Source organism: Astatotilapia calliptera, chromosome 23, assembly GCF_900246225.1.
Source record: "Astatotilapia calliptera chromosome 23, fAstCal1.2, whole genome shotgun sequence".
NCBI classification, from domain to species: domain Eukaryota; kingdom Metazoa; phylum Chordata; class Actinopteri; order Cichliformes; family Cichlidae; genus Astatotilapia; species Astatotilapia calliptera.
In genome coordinates, this window is record NC_039323.1 from 24,348,963 (window position 1) to 24,367,208 (window position 18,246).

The 18,246-nt window shown below is 40.7% G+C and overlaps 1 protein-coding gene across 2 annotated transcripts in view; it reads right to left on the bottom strand.

Moving 5' to 3' along the window:
• ptprnb (protein tyrosine phosphatase receptor type Nb) overlaps positions 1-18,246 on the bottom strand; it is a 57,237-nt gene that overhangs the window by 26,130 nt on the left and 12,861 nt on the right. For both annotated transcript variants that reach the window (XM_026158534.1, XM_026158533.1), the window contains exons 2-5: positions 7,583-7,633; positions 1,438-1,548; positions 348-453; positions 111-273 (exon numbers count right to left, since the gene is read on the bottom strand). In XM_026158534.1, the coding sequence (XP_026014319.1) occupies positions 111-273; positions 348-453; positions 1,438-1,548; positions 7,583-7,633 (431 nt within the window). The remainder of the gene's footprint in view (positions 1-110; positions 274-347; positions 454-1,437; positions 1,549-7,582; positions 7,634-18,246) is intronic.

The window sequence follows — 18,246 nt, forward strand, 5'->3', positions numbered from 1 at the left end:
TTCTGGTTTAAACGTGTCCGGCACATTGGGGATTTCTCCCTGCATAATAAAATATTGCCGCAGGGTTTCAGTAAACTATTTTGAAGTGTTTGTCTGAACATTCCTCCCACCTTGTGGTAGGTGTATGGGTCCAGCAGGGGTGTCTGCATGTGGACAGAAGACCGGGAGGGGTTGAGGACCATGTAGTCCACATACTGCTGCATCATCTTGGGGTCAGCTTGATCTTCAGGACCCTGATCCCTCTGTGGACTGGGGCCCAGCAACCTGGAGGACCTAAGAAATAAAACAGCTCAGTCTTGTCTAAGATGCTACCCTCCCATTTTTAATGATAGTAAAGCTCTTCTTACAGTTTGGGTGACTTCTCATTAAGTTTAGAGTGGGTTTCAACGGTGGGAACTTGGCTCAGCTCTCGGCTGATGATTGCCTGGGTCATGTCGTCCTTCCAGTTAAGACCTGTGCAGCCACATGTAGAAATATCACCAAGAGTGACAGCACAAAGAAAAAAACAACTGCAATGAGGGAGCAAGAATTGCTAAAAGAACAAAATGAAACCATTAAAGAACAAAAAGTGATGACACAAAATGTCCAAAAGGTGACTAGAAGATGCAGAATTACTAAAAAGAACCAAAGGATAATCACAGCATAATACAAAATGAAGGCAAAAGGCAAAAATGATGACAAAAAAGATCAAACATCCACTTGCAGATGCCAAATTAATACAGATAGAGAAAAAATGTGTAAAAATGACATAAAATGACTACAACATGACCACAAAAGATACTAAACCACCAGAAAAACAATCTGTAAATATAAAGAGAGACAAGATGAGGAAGGGCAAAATTAGCACAAAGCACCAAAAAAAGCCCCAAATAACTTTAAAAATGGCAAAGCTACATGAAATGGACAAAAAAGGACTACAAAAAGAAAAAAAAGACCACTTAATGACAAAAAGTGATGACTTTAAGACAAAAATAACCAGAACCGATGGCCACAGAAAGCAAAATACAAGAAATAAATCCCAATTAACAGAGGATTTTTTTAGACCAATGGTAATACTGATATGTGGTGATTGTTAAAAACAATCCAATATATCGACAGATATTTTCCTTCTTTCAAACACATAAACAGAGTTCCCTAACATTTGTTATGCATAGTTATTTATTTACTTATTTATGCGAGACTCTGTGATGTTAACGGGGTATTTGCAGCTATGGTGAACCAAATGAGCATTTATTGGCTGTTACAAATGTAGACGTGGATATTTGCAAATACCCAAAATATAGCTCAATTATAACAAATAAAAAAAACTAATACTGAGCCAAAAAATTGTTACACATGCAATAATCACGAAGACATAAAAGAGGAAACCATATTCCCCCCTCTGTTTTAGTGCACATGAGCTGAATTAAAAGTGTGCCGCTGTATTCAGAGACTCACCCTGAACCATCAGGTCTTTGAGGACTTCCTGCAGTTTGTGCAGGACGGGTACAGACACCTGATACTGGACGGGTTCCTGATGAGGAGCCTGGCACTGTCCAAACAAACCATCTGCACAGAAAGAGATTCTACTGTTGCCAAACATGACAGCAACCACAAAACTCCACATATCAACACACCATAAAAAATGTTTGTGCATTTTTAAAGCAGGAGCCATAAGGTGGTTTGTTTGTCTGTCAGCAAAGATCTACTAAACTGAACTTACTGAAGAGGCAGGGCAATGGAAGAACCCATGAAAAATGAAACCAGCAGTTCTTCAATGTCCGCGTCAGCATGGCTCCAAAAGCCAGTCAATCCCCATAGACTCAATAAATTAATTCAATTCAGCTTTATTTATATACCACCAAATCAGAACAACAGTCTCCTCTATGTTCTTTGGCTTGTAAGGCAAAGACCCTACAATGACACAGATGTAAACCCAGCAATCAGTTGCCCCCTATGAGCAAGCACTTGGTGACAATGGGAAGGGAAAACTCCATTATAAAGGAACAGCCAAAAGTAGCTTTACAGCATGGATTACTGTGAGAGCCAATGTTGGCTGTTTTGCCCAAATATGTTCACTTCTAGCCCTAAAAACCCCTACCATGGTGACTAATATAAAGGTGAAATTTTGTGGGCTCCTTCCCGTCACATAGTCCAGTTTGGTACCCATGGACCAGAGGACTGACCTGCTGACCATTAAAAAGAATGTAGGTTTAAGGTACTTCAGCATTGCTTGTCCGTTCACACCCAGAAGCTACATCGGGTTAAACATTCTTTCAATGCTTCAGCATTTTGCAATTTTCTCACTTCAGATTTCTTAGCTTGTGTTTTTCTCAGCTGGGTTTGTTTTGAGCCCTCAGGGCCACCGTACTTTGCAGTTTAAATGCTGTTTTCTTTCCTTGTAGAAGAAGAATGAGAAGAACAAAAACAAGCAACTGCTCTGAGTTTACCAGGACAGCAGCAGCAGTATGAGCGCTCATCAATAATTTACACTACACATGCTGTATGTAATGCATGTAAACACGAACACAGCACATGCACACACACGTGTACACACAAACACACACTTGGCTTCATACACACACACTCACTGTGGTGGTGGTTTTGTGTGTGAGTGTGGGCTGTGGTGAGTCATCACCTCTGTCTCCATCTCACACACACACACAAGGGAGACACACGGTCGTCAGGCAAGTGATGTCACTGTTGTCATAGAGACGGCTCTCAGCCAATCGACCTGCGATTGGCTGGGAGCCGTCTGACGGAGGGAGACCTCGTTTACTCTTTTCCTCTTGCATTACTCTGTTTATCTTCATCTCTTTCTCCATCTTGACGTCGCTTCCCTCACTTCCTGTAAATCTTATTGCCCAACTGACGCAGCTCATAGAAAAATAATTTTTACACTCATCCTTCAGCACAACACTCACAAACATCCATCAGCTGCTCAAATTGAACGGTGACATCTGCAGAGGTGCAGGCAGTTACATGGGTGAAGTTTTTTCTTTTTTAAGATTACAGATGTTACAAGATAAGAAGTGTAACACAAGTTACAAATACTTAAAGCTACAAAAGATGTCTTTGTCTTACACAGTCCTGAATCACATTTAGTAAACTCAAAATGCACAACTACAGATGTTTAAGTGCAGTGAAATGTTCTCTCCCATTGAAGCTTTTAAACAAACATGATCAAAGCTTTAAAGCAGTCTGTCTATTTTTAGAGTCTTGAAACACTTTTCTTTGATTTCATCACTACAGAGACTGAAAACATATTGCAGATGTTTAAGGACACAAATCTGCATTCAAGCTTTTCCGTCCATCCTTTTTCTACCACTTATCCAGGTTGTGGGGGCAGCAGCCTAATCAGAACAGAGGCTTTCCAAGTCCAGCCAGGAGATGCAATTATTGATCTCTGGCTTTCATCCTGTCTCCCCTTCCTCACCCCCAACCAGTTGCAGTACGGTTGGAGCAGATGACCGTCCCTCCCTGAGCCTGGTTCTCCTTATATGTTTCTTCCTGTTAAAATGGAGTTTTCCTTCCAACTGTCGCCAAGTGCTTGCGCAAAGGGGGGAATTTGATTGTCTGGGTTATTGTAGGGTGTTTACATCACTATATAAAGTGACTTGAAATGACTGTTGTTGTGATTTGGTGCCATATAAATAAAATTGAAATGGATTGAATTAATCCAGCCTGTCCTTGGGCCTGCTCTAGGTCTCGTCCTTTACCAGCACAAGTCCCTACTGTCATCTCCACACTCTTTCCTTTCCTTCTCTCTCGCTACCTCCTAACGTGCACAGTTTCCACCAGCACAGCACTGAAAGCGGTCATTATTAATCCATGTCCTGACTGATGACCCGGTATGGAAATCTCATTCTTGACAATCTGCATGTTTGATTTGACTTTGATTTGATGTCGGTCGCCCTTCATGAAACAGCCACCCTCATTTATGCAGCCACTTAACCAGAACTAGTTAGGATTATACTGGCTTGGAGTTGCTGTGAAAACTCAGACAGCAAATGAATAAAGCTTCTATTGTTTTTTGGCGAGACTGCAGCTTGTTTTATTTACACACAGCAGAAGTTGCACACAGTGTGTCTTTTTCCATCCATCCACTCTCGCTTATGCAATCCAGGACAAGTGTCTGAAAGGCAGCGGCCACTCCGGACAGATCGCCAGTTCAGAATCACCAGTTAACCTAACAAACCTTTCTTTTCAGGTACACACGAAGAACCCAGGCAGACTGACATTGGATTCAAACCCAGGACCGGGACTTTGTTAAGGACAATTAAACAACCCAGGGTGCGCTAATGCTAATGCACTGACAACATTCAACCCTATTTTTAGTCTTTCAGTCTGCATCACTTTATTACTTTACTGCGAAATATTTTCATCTGACCTCATAAGAAAAACTCAAAATGACCTTTTCATGAATGAAATCTAGAGAACGTGTGTGTGTGTGTGTGTGTGTGTGTGTGTGTGTGTGTGTGTGTGTGTGTGTGTGTTATTCAAGCATTTTAGCCCAGATTAGAAATGATTAAAGCTTTTAAAGATGTCTTTTTGTACACTCTAAATACTGCACGTCTATGGACACAGAAATGATCATTTTTATGCATAAGAAAATATTGTGAGCACAGTTTGGGTGAAGATTCGTTTTGAGGCATGGATATGTGATGGAAAGCACACAAAATGGGCAGTGTGCAAAATTCAGTCTGGCCATTTCTGCACAGATTACAGATGCCTTCTGCAATCCTTTTACCTCAGAATGGAGCTAAACCTGTTTTATTCAAACCCTCCAGATGGTGAACACAAACTGTAGGTGTTTAATAAAGACACACCAAATGGGTTATTTTGTTCATTTTTAACTATTTTATGCATCTTCACAAGAAAAAGCACCAAAATGAAACCACTGGGGTGAGTCACTTTTGATGTATTCAGAAATAATTTTGTGCATCTTCATGAAGTCTGGAAATGTGTGTTTACAGATGCTTAAGCACATAAAATGGGCTGTTTTTAAAATGCAGTCTGGGTGTTTTCCTCTTATACATGATGACACAGGCTGAAATAATTACATCTTCAAAAAAAGGACCTTCAAAGTGGGTGTTTTTTTTTGAAGACTCCTACATTTTTGATGAATCTTAATGTTGTAAGACTACAAATGGTCAGACACACAAAATGAGAGGATTTTTGAATGAAGTTTGGTAGCAAATTGATTCGTAATCATTATTCCAAACTGCAAATGTTGAAGGACATAAAAAATGAAAATCATTAAGCAGTCTAGAATAACTTTAAACATGTTTAAATCCATCAGATTTGTTCTTTTTTCCCCCCAAAGGTCTTGAAATTATTTCAATTACGTGAATATTCAGTTCAGATGTGCCAGGCTGAGAAAACGAGCTGTGTGTTCTCACAAAGCCTCGTTCTTGGATTCATCAAATGTTTGGCACGGCATGTTCCACCTCAAGGTAAAAACAAGGAACAAAACATCCTCAGGGAGGAAGGGGTAACATGCCATCAATAATGCAGGCGCCCCTTTCAGGTGCACGCCCGTGTGCCTGCTCTCGTAATGACAACCTCAAAACGTTTGAAAAGGCATGGAGGAAACAGGAAACCCAGCGAGCGATTATAAGCAGAGCCGTCAAAGGCGTGACATCTGATGGGCTCCAGGCTGCGTGATGGACAGGGGACGTGCCAGAGCTTCCTGAAGCGTGCCGCGGTAACGGGAGCCTGCTGGGATCACTCACTTTCACTCAATTTACTATTCCCATTAAGCTGCATTCAGGTTATCGTAAATATGAGCTCCCTACTGAGGAGGAAGTTTGAGCTCTAATTTAACTCGTGGAAAAAACTGGATGTTTAAAGGGTCAGGTAACCCAAGCAGAAGAATTAAAAAGAATTATGAAAATAAATAAATAAATATAGACTGGCCACTGCCACGATGGTTTGTCCTGGTAAACATGCCTTTTATCTGAGTTTCATTACAAAAATTAATGATGTACTTTAGGGAATATTCTGATTGTTTATTAACAATTTAATACTCTAAGTATTCTTTTTATTAGTAGCAGTATTTATAGTATCCAAAATGTTCCTTTAATAGGATTGTATCTGATGACTTAAAGTTGGACTTTCAATACCGTGTAGGCGACCATGGATCACTGATTATGTTCATGGATGCATGTAAACTCCCGTCCCCAAGAAATAGCAGATCTGTGAGCGTAGCTTTGAAATGCCACCAGTTTACATCAGCGACCCAGAATGCAATGCAAAATAACAGCAGCCTTCGCGGGTCAAGTTATGTATTAAGAATTTAAAAACTTTGAAACGATGAAAACATTAAGACCTACAAGCTGAAACAGTCTAGCTTCATTTTTAACTAAAACAAGACTGGGTTTGTAGTTTTAAATTTGTAGTGTCTGAGTTTAAAGTAAAGGAACTTATTTAGTATTCACAGTATTCATGTTGAAAGTGGAAGTACAATAATACTCTACATTAAGATAAAGTGAAAGTGCTGAAAGTGAAAACACAGCACCGTAAATAGAAATATGAATCTCAAACTGCAGAACAGCAGCTTTGACCTGAAATCAATCTTTTACGTATAAGAGAACGAGTTTGTTACTTCTTCATAATGTTGCACAGTTTTGATTTATGGGATAACAACTGGAAATACAGTGACCTGATATAAGTAAAAGATTTCATCACCTGTTGGTTTCTCAAAGAGTCAAAGTTAGTGTTCTGGCCACCAGAGAGCATGGAGTGCTAAGTTATCAGTGAAGGCTAATTAACTTGGTTAGTGAGCTGGATTCATAGACTATATTGATACAATGCTTGGACACAGATAACAGCTAATTGGTGCGACATGTTCATCCATTATCTTATCTGAAGGTGAGCAGGTGTTCCACGCTCCCCAGGAACTCTTGCCACTTCCACACAAGACAGTATGTATATATAATGTCTCCAGTAGGTTCTTCTGGATCTATCAGTGGCCGTGCCTCAGCATTGCTCTAAATACAGATCAATAAAATTCTACCATTTCACTCACCAAAACAGCAGCACAGAGATTTTGGACCGTCTGTATCAACAAGCAGACAGCGAGAAGCTACAGCCGCCTGTGTCAACACTCACCTGTCAATCAAAGAGTGACTTTAAGCCTTAATAAAATTCAAAGTGGAGGATTATAAGTAATCTTTTAAAAAAATCACCCAGTGCAATGTTGCTATGAAGAAAGAATGTATCCAAACCTGTTTCCTGTAAAGTTGGACAATTTAACATGGGGGTCTATGGGGGTTGACTCACTTTAGGTGGTGGCCTCAAGTGGCTGTTAGAGGACCTGCAGTTTTTTGGTACTTCTGCATTTTCCAGCCCAGCTTGAAGATGATGAGATATTGCAGTGAAATTTTGCCCCAACTCCACATCGTCCAGACTTTTGTGATAAACCCTTTTGAACCAAAGAGCTGCAAAACCTATGAAACTCCATTTATATGAATATAAAGCACCTTGAGGCAACTGCTGTTGTGATTTGGCGCTATATAAATAAAAAGAATTGAACAGAACAGTAACTGATCTAACGGGTGTAAGGTGTTGTATGAACTTGGATTAAAGAGCTGATACTCACCATCATTGCACAGCTGATCTCTGGGACACAGCTTCTTCTCAAACAAGCAACCTGCAGACACAAATTTAGAAGATGCATAAGAATTCAAAGACAACCAGCCTATAAAACTGACTATTTCTGTCAGTTCTTCACGTTTTCCTAACCTTTGATGGCTGTTTCAAGACTTTAAGAACCCTTAAATAGGGTTATCAGTTCCAGTTTGTCACACTACAAGCAAAAAGACAAACATGAACTCATTTGCGTTTCTGTAAAACTCTTTTTTTTTTCTTTTTAATTGCAGGACTCAAACAGAGCCAGAAATGAGGCAGGGAAACCCCCTGGGACAGAGAGCTACATTGTGTTGGACATCAATATTGTGTTGCTAAGAGTCCGGATGGATCTGTGTGCATGTGTGTACGTTACAGTTGACCTTTTCCCGGGCTTAATCTGTTGCGAGGCAGTAAACAGCTGCAGACGTGAAGCTACTCGCTCTGCTCTGTTTATTTATGTGTTTGAGTTGGATATTCATTAAGGATTTATATAATCCTCTATACAGTACCCATTTATAACTTGAGAAAATGCACATTGTCATGCAGCGTACTGCCTGCGTGCCCACCAACTTAGCTTCCACCGTCTGAGCTGTCAGGACAAATAAAAATTCAGACTTTAATAGCTTTCTCAGCTCTCGAGTGACAAAATGAAACTTCCAATGTCAGAAACGGCATTCAAAATCCCACAGACGTTTGCAGCAGCTCTGATAAACACAAAGCCTTAGAACAGGGTATGGCACGTGGGTCGGTTCAGATAAGAATAGCAGAGTTATTTTCCATCAGCCCAAAAAGTTTGTGACCTAATTGTCATTAGAGGTCGGGTAGATTAGCGGCAAAGCTTCTGCAATTGCTTCTTTCATATAGGCTTTTTGTTTTTTTGTTCAGTGCTCACAAATTAAACATTTAACCTTCATTTTTAACTCATATTTTGTCAGCATCAGTAGACTGCATTGAGTTGTAAATACAAATGGCTTAAGCCACAGCCTTAAAGCTACATTCTTCCTAATGTCCAGCAGGGGGCGACTCATGTGGTGTGATTAAAGAAAAAGCCTGTAAGAAAATGGGCAAACTTCTCCCTTGATCTATGGCTTCATCAAACATTTTACTGCTGAGATAAAAGTCTCAGTTGCAAGTTTTGAGGTTAATTTTTTACAGTGCTATGTTTATATTGTAAACTGTGATTAATATAAAAAAATAGCAAATAAGTTTTGAAACCAATAAGAAATTTTTGCGAGTTATGATGTGTGCAGATCTCAGCCTCCTTAGACATGCATGCAGTAGGAGGCCCAGTCACACCGGCTACTGCTGCTTTAATACATCGTTCCAATAAATGGCAAACAACCAAAGCTGCACATACAAATGCACATCTGCAAGCCACTTTGTGAGCCCACGCCATATATATTTCTACAGATAACAGCATCAAATAACATCAATCTTTTCTGGTGTTGTTGAACTACTTATTTTCTTTTTTTGTGTTTCAAGCTTCTGGTGTTTCCTGGTGGGAGTGTTTTTGCATCTAGCAGAGAAGACGACTGCCCACTGTGGTATTTCTGTTTTTGCTACGACTTGAGGCCAATGCCGGAGGAAACAAAAAAAAATACCATCTATAAGGAGGATGTCAGTATCACACAGCAGGAAAGCGACAATGAAACTGTGCAAAAGGACCCTTTAGGTAAATGTCAGTGTTATTTTGCTATTTTCTTAAATCCCAAGGCTTTTCTTCTGCTTCACCTTTAATCTATACAAAGTCCGCCTGAGTATTGACTACATGACGACACAAACAAGCCACCTCTGCAGCAGATATCACAGAGGGAATCTCCATTAAAGCAGAAATCTGACACAGGGCTAAACATAGAGCGGAGAGATCTCCATCCGTCCATCCATCTGTTCGCCACCCCTCTGACCAAACTCCACACTGATGACTAATCTCTGCTTTGTCCTTTCTCCACCACCCACACACCCATCCATCCATTCATCCATCCATAACCTCCTTTCGACTGTTTCATGAAGATTTCAGTCACTCAATCAGCGCCTCTGAAATGCGACGTTGCTGGCTAATAAGAAGGAATTTCAGTGTAATTAAGTCTGTAATGAGCAGAGTGATGGATGCACTGTCAAAAATCTCCACCCTGACCAGTTTGTTTAGTTTCATGTGAGGAAATTAAATTTAGTAAAAAACAACAACAATAACAACAACAACAAAAATCAAAAATCAAATCAGCTTAAAATGAGAGAAGAATAAGAAATCCACACAGAGGAGAAACCAGAACAAGAGAATAAATTAAACTATGAATTAATCATCCAGAATGGGTGGCTGATTGCCATCATTGATATGGAAGTATTAAAAAGATAAATAAATGAACTTTCAAAGTAAGTCAAACTTTTTAAAAGAGGGGATGTTTTTTAGCTTTCGTGCATCAGAAAATCCTTTTTATTTTTTTTTTTACAAATGATTTGTTGATGCTTATTTCACAACATTATTTTTGCTTGTTGAGGTTTTGTTTCAAATACACAGGTAATACTATTCTTTTTTAAAAAAAGACATGCTCTATTATCATTAGCTGAATACACAGACAATGAGTTAACCATAAAATACTCCTACCGAACTGAAAATTTGTAGTACTACAAAGTCTGGATTGACTTTGCTGGCGAATTGCTGGTAACGCTCTAGATGCTAAGTAGCCAGCAGGTTAATAATTACAGTGAAGGTTAGAGACACTCAACACTGCAAAAGCCTCCATCCACTTAAAGCTGCGGTAGGAAGAAACACAGCACTAAAACTTCTTGGTTACAGCAAAAATCATAATCACCATTGCCTTAGTCAATACTACATACAATCTTAAAACGTGTTTTTACAGTAGATTTTCTTGTGTCTTACTGTGCTCTGGAAAAGTCTTGAGCCACCCCTCATTTATTTGTTAGGAAAACAGGAAATAGGTACTGCATTTTATTGAAACATGTGCAAACATACATGGGAGTACAGTATATAAGAGTTCTTTCTCCCCACTGTCGCCAACTGTTTCTCGTATGGTCTTATTCATATTGAATAAGTATAATATTGAATAATATTGACTGAATATTGAATTCAATATTGAATATTGAATAATAATGAATATTGAATAATATTCATAATGAATAAGACCATATTCATATGGTCTTATTCATTCGTATGGTCTTATTCGTTGCTCGTATGGGATCGTCTGATTGTTGGGGTTTTGTCTGTGTTATTGTAGGTTCTTTACTCCAAAGTACAGAGCATTTTGAGATGACTCTTGCTGTGAGCTGGTACTGTTTAAATAAAACTAAAGTGAGGTGAAATATCCATGAAATTATGTTATGTCATGTGTGCCTAAAACGTTATGTGTGGAGAAGGCCGACATGAAGACAAACTTGAACAAAAAACAAGCCTTTTATTGGGCTGAAATTAAAGGCCAAAAGGAAAGCATAAATAGAAATACTGGAATAAATAAGATAAAAATGATAAATCCAAATAAACAAGAGGAGCTTCAACAATTATCTTGATAAGAGTAAAAAGGAAGGCATGATGGTCTATACAGCATAGACTGAAAAACAGGAGGGAAATGAGACAAAATGAAAGTAATTCCTCTCAGGTGATGGTGGGTAGCCCCAGAGGTAAACCTTATAGAAAACAAGCAAGAAAATAGCCATTTATAGTAAAACAGGCAATAAACAAAAGACAGCTAACACTACAGACAGCACAAATCCTGATGGGTAGAGCCACAGCACTATTTGTGTTTTTCCTGCAATGAATAGTATTCAGCTGACTCTTCTGATACAGTGATCGCTGTTTTTACACAGGTGACTTTAGAAAAATGTCTTACTTGTGTTTCTGTTTATAGAAACAGGCACTAGGTAATATCTCGCCTCCATCTATTTTATTCTGCTCGCTTACGGCCAATCTGTTTCTTTTTTATTAGAAGCAGAAATTTCTTAGTTCTCTGTTTCATCTCGATCACTTTCTAGCTCGCTCTGTGGCTCAGCCATCGCTCTCTCCCTTTCACTGACGCATCATCTCTGTGGACTTCATCAGTGGCACAATAAACCAAAGAGGGGAAAAAAGATCGATCGATTCTTTTGTTTTTCATCTCCTTTTTTATTTGTACTACTGCTGTTTCATATGGCTTAAAAAACGTGTACTCCTTGTAGGTTAAGCAGTGAGAGTTGAGCCCCACCCATGGCCCGTTCAGCAGCATCTCCTGCCTGGAATCAGAAGGGTGGAGCCAAGTTTAATTACAAATGCAAATCAAATTGAAAGCACTGCACAAAACAGACAGATGAATAAGGTGATATAACAGAAGGCTAAACTAGAGTCAAGTGTGGAAAAACTGCAGGACACTTATTTGGAAAACAGGTGGATGAACAATCTTTGATGGCAAGCATAGCAACTAGTGACATAGCAACTTGTAAAAAGCTTCATGGCCAAGTAAGGCTTGTTCCCTCTTTATTCCATGACAAACTGAGGAAATACAAGACCTGGATTAGTAGGTTACTGGAATTCTATAAATGATGCCCAAAAAGCAGGAAGTAAGTAAGTAAATTTATTTAATAGCACCCTTTAAGATATCCCAAGGTGTTTTGGATCAAAATAAAATTAACAACAACAAAAAAATAAATAAATGTGGAATGAAATTTTACCCAAACACTATTTTAAAAAGATGGGACTTCAGCTGCTTTTTGAGTTCACAGAGCTCACAGATCGTAGACTGGAGGGCAGAGGGTTTGAGAGAGTGGGGGCCACAAAATACAAAGGCTCTGTCACCTTCTTCAGCTTTTAGGTAAGATCTGGGAATGGCAAATAACCGCTGATCAGAAGATGCTGGTGACATATCGTTGCAAAAGTTTACTAATATATATTTTGCCAGGCACATAACACCAGAAATTTGAGTTTAATTCTAAACTTGATGGGGAGCCAGCGCAGTGAGATCAGCAGAGATGTGACACGGGAACATTTGATCTGATGAGGAACCAAAGCTAGAGACACTCCGAGGAGGTTTGGTGAGTTCCAGTGGTCAAGGACGAGCATGAAAAACAATCTCCATCTCAGATTTGGATATAATAGGATGTCAAAATGTATCCCTGGTGGATGGGTTAAAATAAAAGGAGGGTGAACTCAGACTTCTAAGGACTTGGGTGGACCAGGCTTGCAATAAAGATCTCTATTTTATTCTCGTTAAACTGACATCCAAGATTTTATAAAATTCAAACAATTCAGTACAATTAAAACTTGATTAACTCACTGAGGTTTAAAAAGTGATATAAAACAGAATATCATCAGCACAACAGTGATAAGAAATATCTCTAAATGATCTTGAAAGCTGACGTGAAGGAAGTAAATACAGTAAAAGAAAAAAAAGGAAGACACGCACAAAGAGGTGTTCAAAGGGGTGCGCCCGAACCTGCCTGACAGGTGAGATTTTATGGATTAGCTAGAACCCAGGAAACGTGGAGGCTTTCCAATTTTCCTCTCACATCACCCAAATATGCTGGTTATAAAGCATTTTTAAAAATTTTGATCCCTGCCCCAGCTGTAACTCAGCTAAGGCCTGCAAAAGCTGCTTTTTTACAGATTTAAGAAAAAGAAGCTCCGTGTCTCATTTACAGACAGAAAGCACTCATAGATTTTAAGGAGATTTTCTGCAGCTGAACTGATTTAGAAGCTGTGCCCCTGGAAAGCGTTTTAACCCACGGAGTCATAGAAACAGACTCTGCCATACGCTCTCCTGCATGATTCAGTTTCAGCAGAAAAGCCTGTCACACTCACAGTAGCACGTTTCTCCAGGGAAACTCCTCGTTTCTCTGGCAAACTTCTCCCCTCAGCTCACATTAATTAAACAGAGTACATGCTGTGTAAAGTCGCCGTCTGGCTTTCTACTGTACATCACATAGTATCTCTCCTCCGAGGCCACATACAGCTCCGGCTCCATCTTGGCATCTGTACAGGAGCGCAGCCATCAGAACCAAAGCTCCTTTCTGATCAGCTAATTTCCAAAGAAGACACTAGAAACCACACTGCTATCTGTGGTTTCCCTGGTGGGTGAGGATGAAATGCATTCATGTGAGTTTTGATCTATTCCACAAGAAATCATTTGCTCTCACATCTGGAAGCAACTCAAGAAAACAAACAACCATAGAAAACAACATCAAAACAACCCAGTTCAAATAATGATGGTTGGGGAAAACAGTATCACAGTGTCACGGTATGATGGCAGAAAACTGCACTGTAGATGGGCATCTCAGCAAACCATTCAATGCTGATTAACTGCCGGATGAATGTTTTTTCTCAATGTCTCATCTTCGTTTGAGAAAAAAGGCCCAAAATGTTAGAAAGGTGACATTAATCTCTGTTGGACATAAAATGATCTTTATTGATTCAAGCAAAATAAAACAAAGCATTCACACCTGTGAACAAGAGATCTGACAAAGAATTTACCCCTCTGAGCTCTGAGGCCTATTTCTTCATTTCTGACTGACTGACACTGAACTACACCTAAAGTTTATAAAGGTGATTATAATCAGGAGAACTGTGAGGAAGATTAACTCTAACAGATGATTTTCTATAAACTGGTTCTTATATAGTGCCTTTTTACTCCACTGAGCACTCAAAGCACTCACTTGCCTCATTAGCCCATTCATACAAGCACTTTTGTCTATGCGCAAATGCTTCTTATCCAACATTCACACACCAATGGATGCATCGGAGAGCAACTTGGGGTTAGTATCTTGCCCAAGAATATTAACTGGAAAGTTGTCAGTAACATGATTGGGTATAAAAAGAGCATCTTAGAGAGGCAGAGTTTCTCAGAAGTAAAGATAGGCAGAGGTTCACCAATCTGCAAAAAACCCAAAACAAACAAAACAAAAACAAAAATCTTGGAACAGGAAATTTTGGAGCAGCTTGCACATCTGGAAAGGCACCATCAATGCTGAAAGGTATAAACATATGTTCCCGTCCAGTCAATGTCTTTTTTAGAGAAGGCCTTACATATCTCACCAAGACAATACTTAGCAACCTTCTACAGGGTGGGCCATTTATATGGATACACCGTAATAACATGGAAATGGTTGGTGATATTAAAGTCCTGTTTGTGGCACATTAGTATATGTGAGGGGGCAAACTCCTCAAGATGGGTGGTGACCATGGTGGCCATTTAGAAGTCGGCCATCTTGGATACAACTTTTGTTTTTTCAATAGGAAGAGGGCCATGTGACACATCAAACTTATTGGTAATGTCACAAGAAAAACAATGGTGTGCTTGGTTTCAACGTAACTTTATTCTTTCATGAGTTATTTACAAGTTTCTGACCACTTATAAAATGTGTTCAATGTGCTGGCCATTGTGTTGGATTGTCAATGCAACCTTCTTCTTTCACTCTTCACACACTGATAGCAACACCGCAGGAGAAATGCCAGCACAGGCATCCAGTATCCGTAGTTTCAGGTGCTGCACATCTCGTATCTTCACACCATAGACAAATGCCTTCAGATGACCCCAAAGATAAAAGTCTAAGGGGGTCAGATCGGGAGACCTTGGGGGCCATTCAACTGGCCCACGATGACCAATCCCCTTTCCAGGAAACTGTTCATCTAGGAATGCTCGGACCTGGCACCCATAATGTGGTGGTGCTCCATCTTGCTGGAAAAACTCAGGGAACGTGCCAGCTTCAGTGCATAAAGAGGGAAACACATCATCGTGTAGCAATTTCAAATATCCAGTGGCCTTGAGGTTTCCATTGATGAAGAATGGACCCACTATCGTTGTACCCCATATACCACACCAAACCATCACTTTTGTTGTTCCAACAGTCTTGGAGGGATCCATCCAATGTGGGTTAGTGTCAGACCAATAGCGGTGGTTTTGTTTGTTAACTTCACCATTCACATAAAAGTTTGCCTCATCACTGAACAAAATCTTCTGCGTGAACTGAGGGTCCTGTTCCAATTTTTGTTTTGCCCATTCTGCAGATTCTGTGCGCCGATCTGGGTCATCCTCGTTGAGATGCTGCAGCAGCTGGAGTTTGTAAGGTTGCCATTTGTGAATGGCTAATATCTGCCGAAGGGATGTTCGACTAATGCCACTCTCCAGTGACATGCGACGAGTGCTACGCTGTGGACTCTTGTTGAATGAAGCTAGGACAGCCACTGATGTTTCTTCATTAGTGACAGTTTTCTTGCGTCCGCATTTTGGCAAATCCAACACTGAACCAGTTTCTTAGCAAGCAGTTTGCTAACTGTAGCATGGGAGATGGGTGGTCTCGTAGGGTATCTTGCATTGAAATCTGCTGCAATGACCCGGTTACTGCGTTCACCAGATATCAACACAATTTCGATCCGCTCCTCATGTGTTAACCTCTTCGACATGTCAATGGCTGTGAACAAAGAGAAACTTGTAAATAACTCATGAAAGAATAAAGTTACGTTGAAACCAAGCACACCATTGTTTGTCTTGTGACATTACCAATAAGTTTGATGTGTCACATGGCCCTCTTCCTATTGAAAAAACAAAAGTTGTATCCAAGATGGCCGACTTCTAAATGGCCACCATGGTCACCACCCATCTTGAGGAGTTTGCCCCCTCACATATACTAATGTGCCACAAACAGGACTTTAATATCACCAACCATTCCCATTTTATTATATAGTGTATCCATATAAATGGCCCACCCTGTAGAATTGACCTGCCTGCAGTCCAGCATAAACTGAGAATGTTTGGAGCATCATGAAATAAAAAAAAAAAGTGAGACCTAGGACTGTTGAGCAGCTAGAATCCTCAATTAAACAAGAATGGGACAACATTCCTCTCCCAAAAGTCCAGCAGCTGTTTCCCTGTCCCAACTTTATGAGATATATTGATGCCATTTAATTTTTTAAAAAGTCCTAATTTTCTTCTTAAAATTATACATTTTAAAAGTTTTCTGTGTTCTATTGTTAATAAAATATGGGTTCAAGAGATTTTCAGTCACTGCATTTTGGTTTTTTTTTTTACATTTACACAGCAGCCCAACTGTTTTGGAAACAGGTTTGTACGTTTCGTAGTTTCCCAGGCGCTTCTCTCCTTTAATCTATTCAGTGTCACGGTTCTGGGTCAGTTTGACCCAGTATTTTGAGTTGTTATGTTTTGGTGTGTTTTTTCATTATGGATTGTTTTCTTATTCTCTTGTAGCGCTTGTATTGGTGATGGTGGTGATGATGATGATGATGATTAGAGTTTCATGTTTCTGTTTATCCGTGTTTAAGGAATTGTGGTCCCATGTATTGTTTGAGAGCCATGTGTTATATTCTGCCTCTCAGTCTGCGTCTTTGTTTAGTGGTTTATTTTTTCCTGTTTTATTTTGAAGGATTGTGTCTTATGTTAGTGTGTCCAGCTTTGCTCCCCTGTCTCGTTAGCCCTAATCTCTCCCAGCTGTGTCTCCCTCCTGTTTTCCATTCCCTTGATCCTGCCCCAAGTGGAGGAGTTCAAGTATCTCGGGGTCTTGTTCGCGAGTGATGGGAGAAGGGAGCCGGAGATCGACAGACGGATTGGGGCTGCAGCTGCAGTAATGCAGACGCTGCACCGGTCCGTCGTGGTGAAGAGGGAGCTGAGTGTAAAAGCGAAGCTCTCAATTCACCGGTCGATCTACGTCCCTACCCTCACCTATGGCCACGAGCTGTGGGTAGTGACTGAAAGAATGAGATCGCAGATACAAGCGGCAGAAATGAGCTTCCTCCGAAGGGTGGCTGGCCTCTCCCTTAGAGATAGGGTGAGAAGTTCTGCCATCCGGGAGGGGCTCGGAGTAGAGCAGCTGCTGCTCCACATCGAAAGGAGCCAGCTGAGGTGGTTCGGGCATCTGACAAGGATGCCCCCTGGGCGCCTCCTGGGTGAGGTGTTCCAGGCATGTCCCACCGGGAGGAGGCCCCGGGGCAGACCCAGGACACGTTGGAGAGATTATATCTCTCGGCTGGTATTCCCCCGGATAAGCTGGAGGAGGTGGCTGGGGAGAGGGAGGTCTGGGCCTCTTTGTTTAGGCTGCTGCCCCCGTGACCCGGCCTCGGATAAAGCGGATGAAGATGGATGGATGATTACTGCCGTGTGTATATAAGCCCTGTGTTTCCTTTGTTTTCTGTTGCGTCGTTAACGGCTGTTCATCCTCATATCACCCTGTGTGGTCTGTTTGCCTGCTTGCTAGTTTATTTGCATTCCAGGCTAGTTAGTTCTTTGTTCAGTCTGCAATCCCACAATAAAGCTGAGGGTTTTGAGTTCACCAGTTCCTCTGTGAGTCCTGCTCTTGAGTCCACCTTTCCTGCCTGCCTTCACACAGCCATGACAGAACGACGCGACCATAACCTGGACCCAGCGGGCTCATCCTGGGAGAGCGATCTCACCCGCATCATGGGCTTAAAAAAGTGGATTTCCCACACGAAGGATACTAAGGCAATGGCGATCGGATTAAACGCTATCGGAGCAATCCTCGAGGGAAATCCCCATCTTTGCCAACTTAAAGGATTTATGGGTGTAATGAACGAGTTGCACGAAGCCTGGGAGGTTCTTCAAGCTCAGGAGCTAGCAGCCTTTGCTCGCTCACAGTACTCCATGCCAAGGCCTCAGCAGCAGCAGCAACAGCAACAGCGGACGGAGC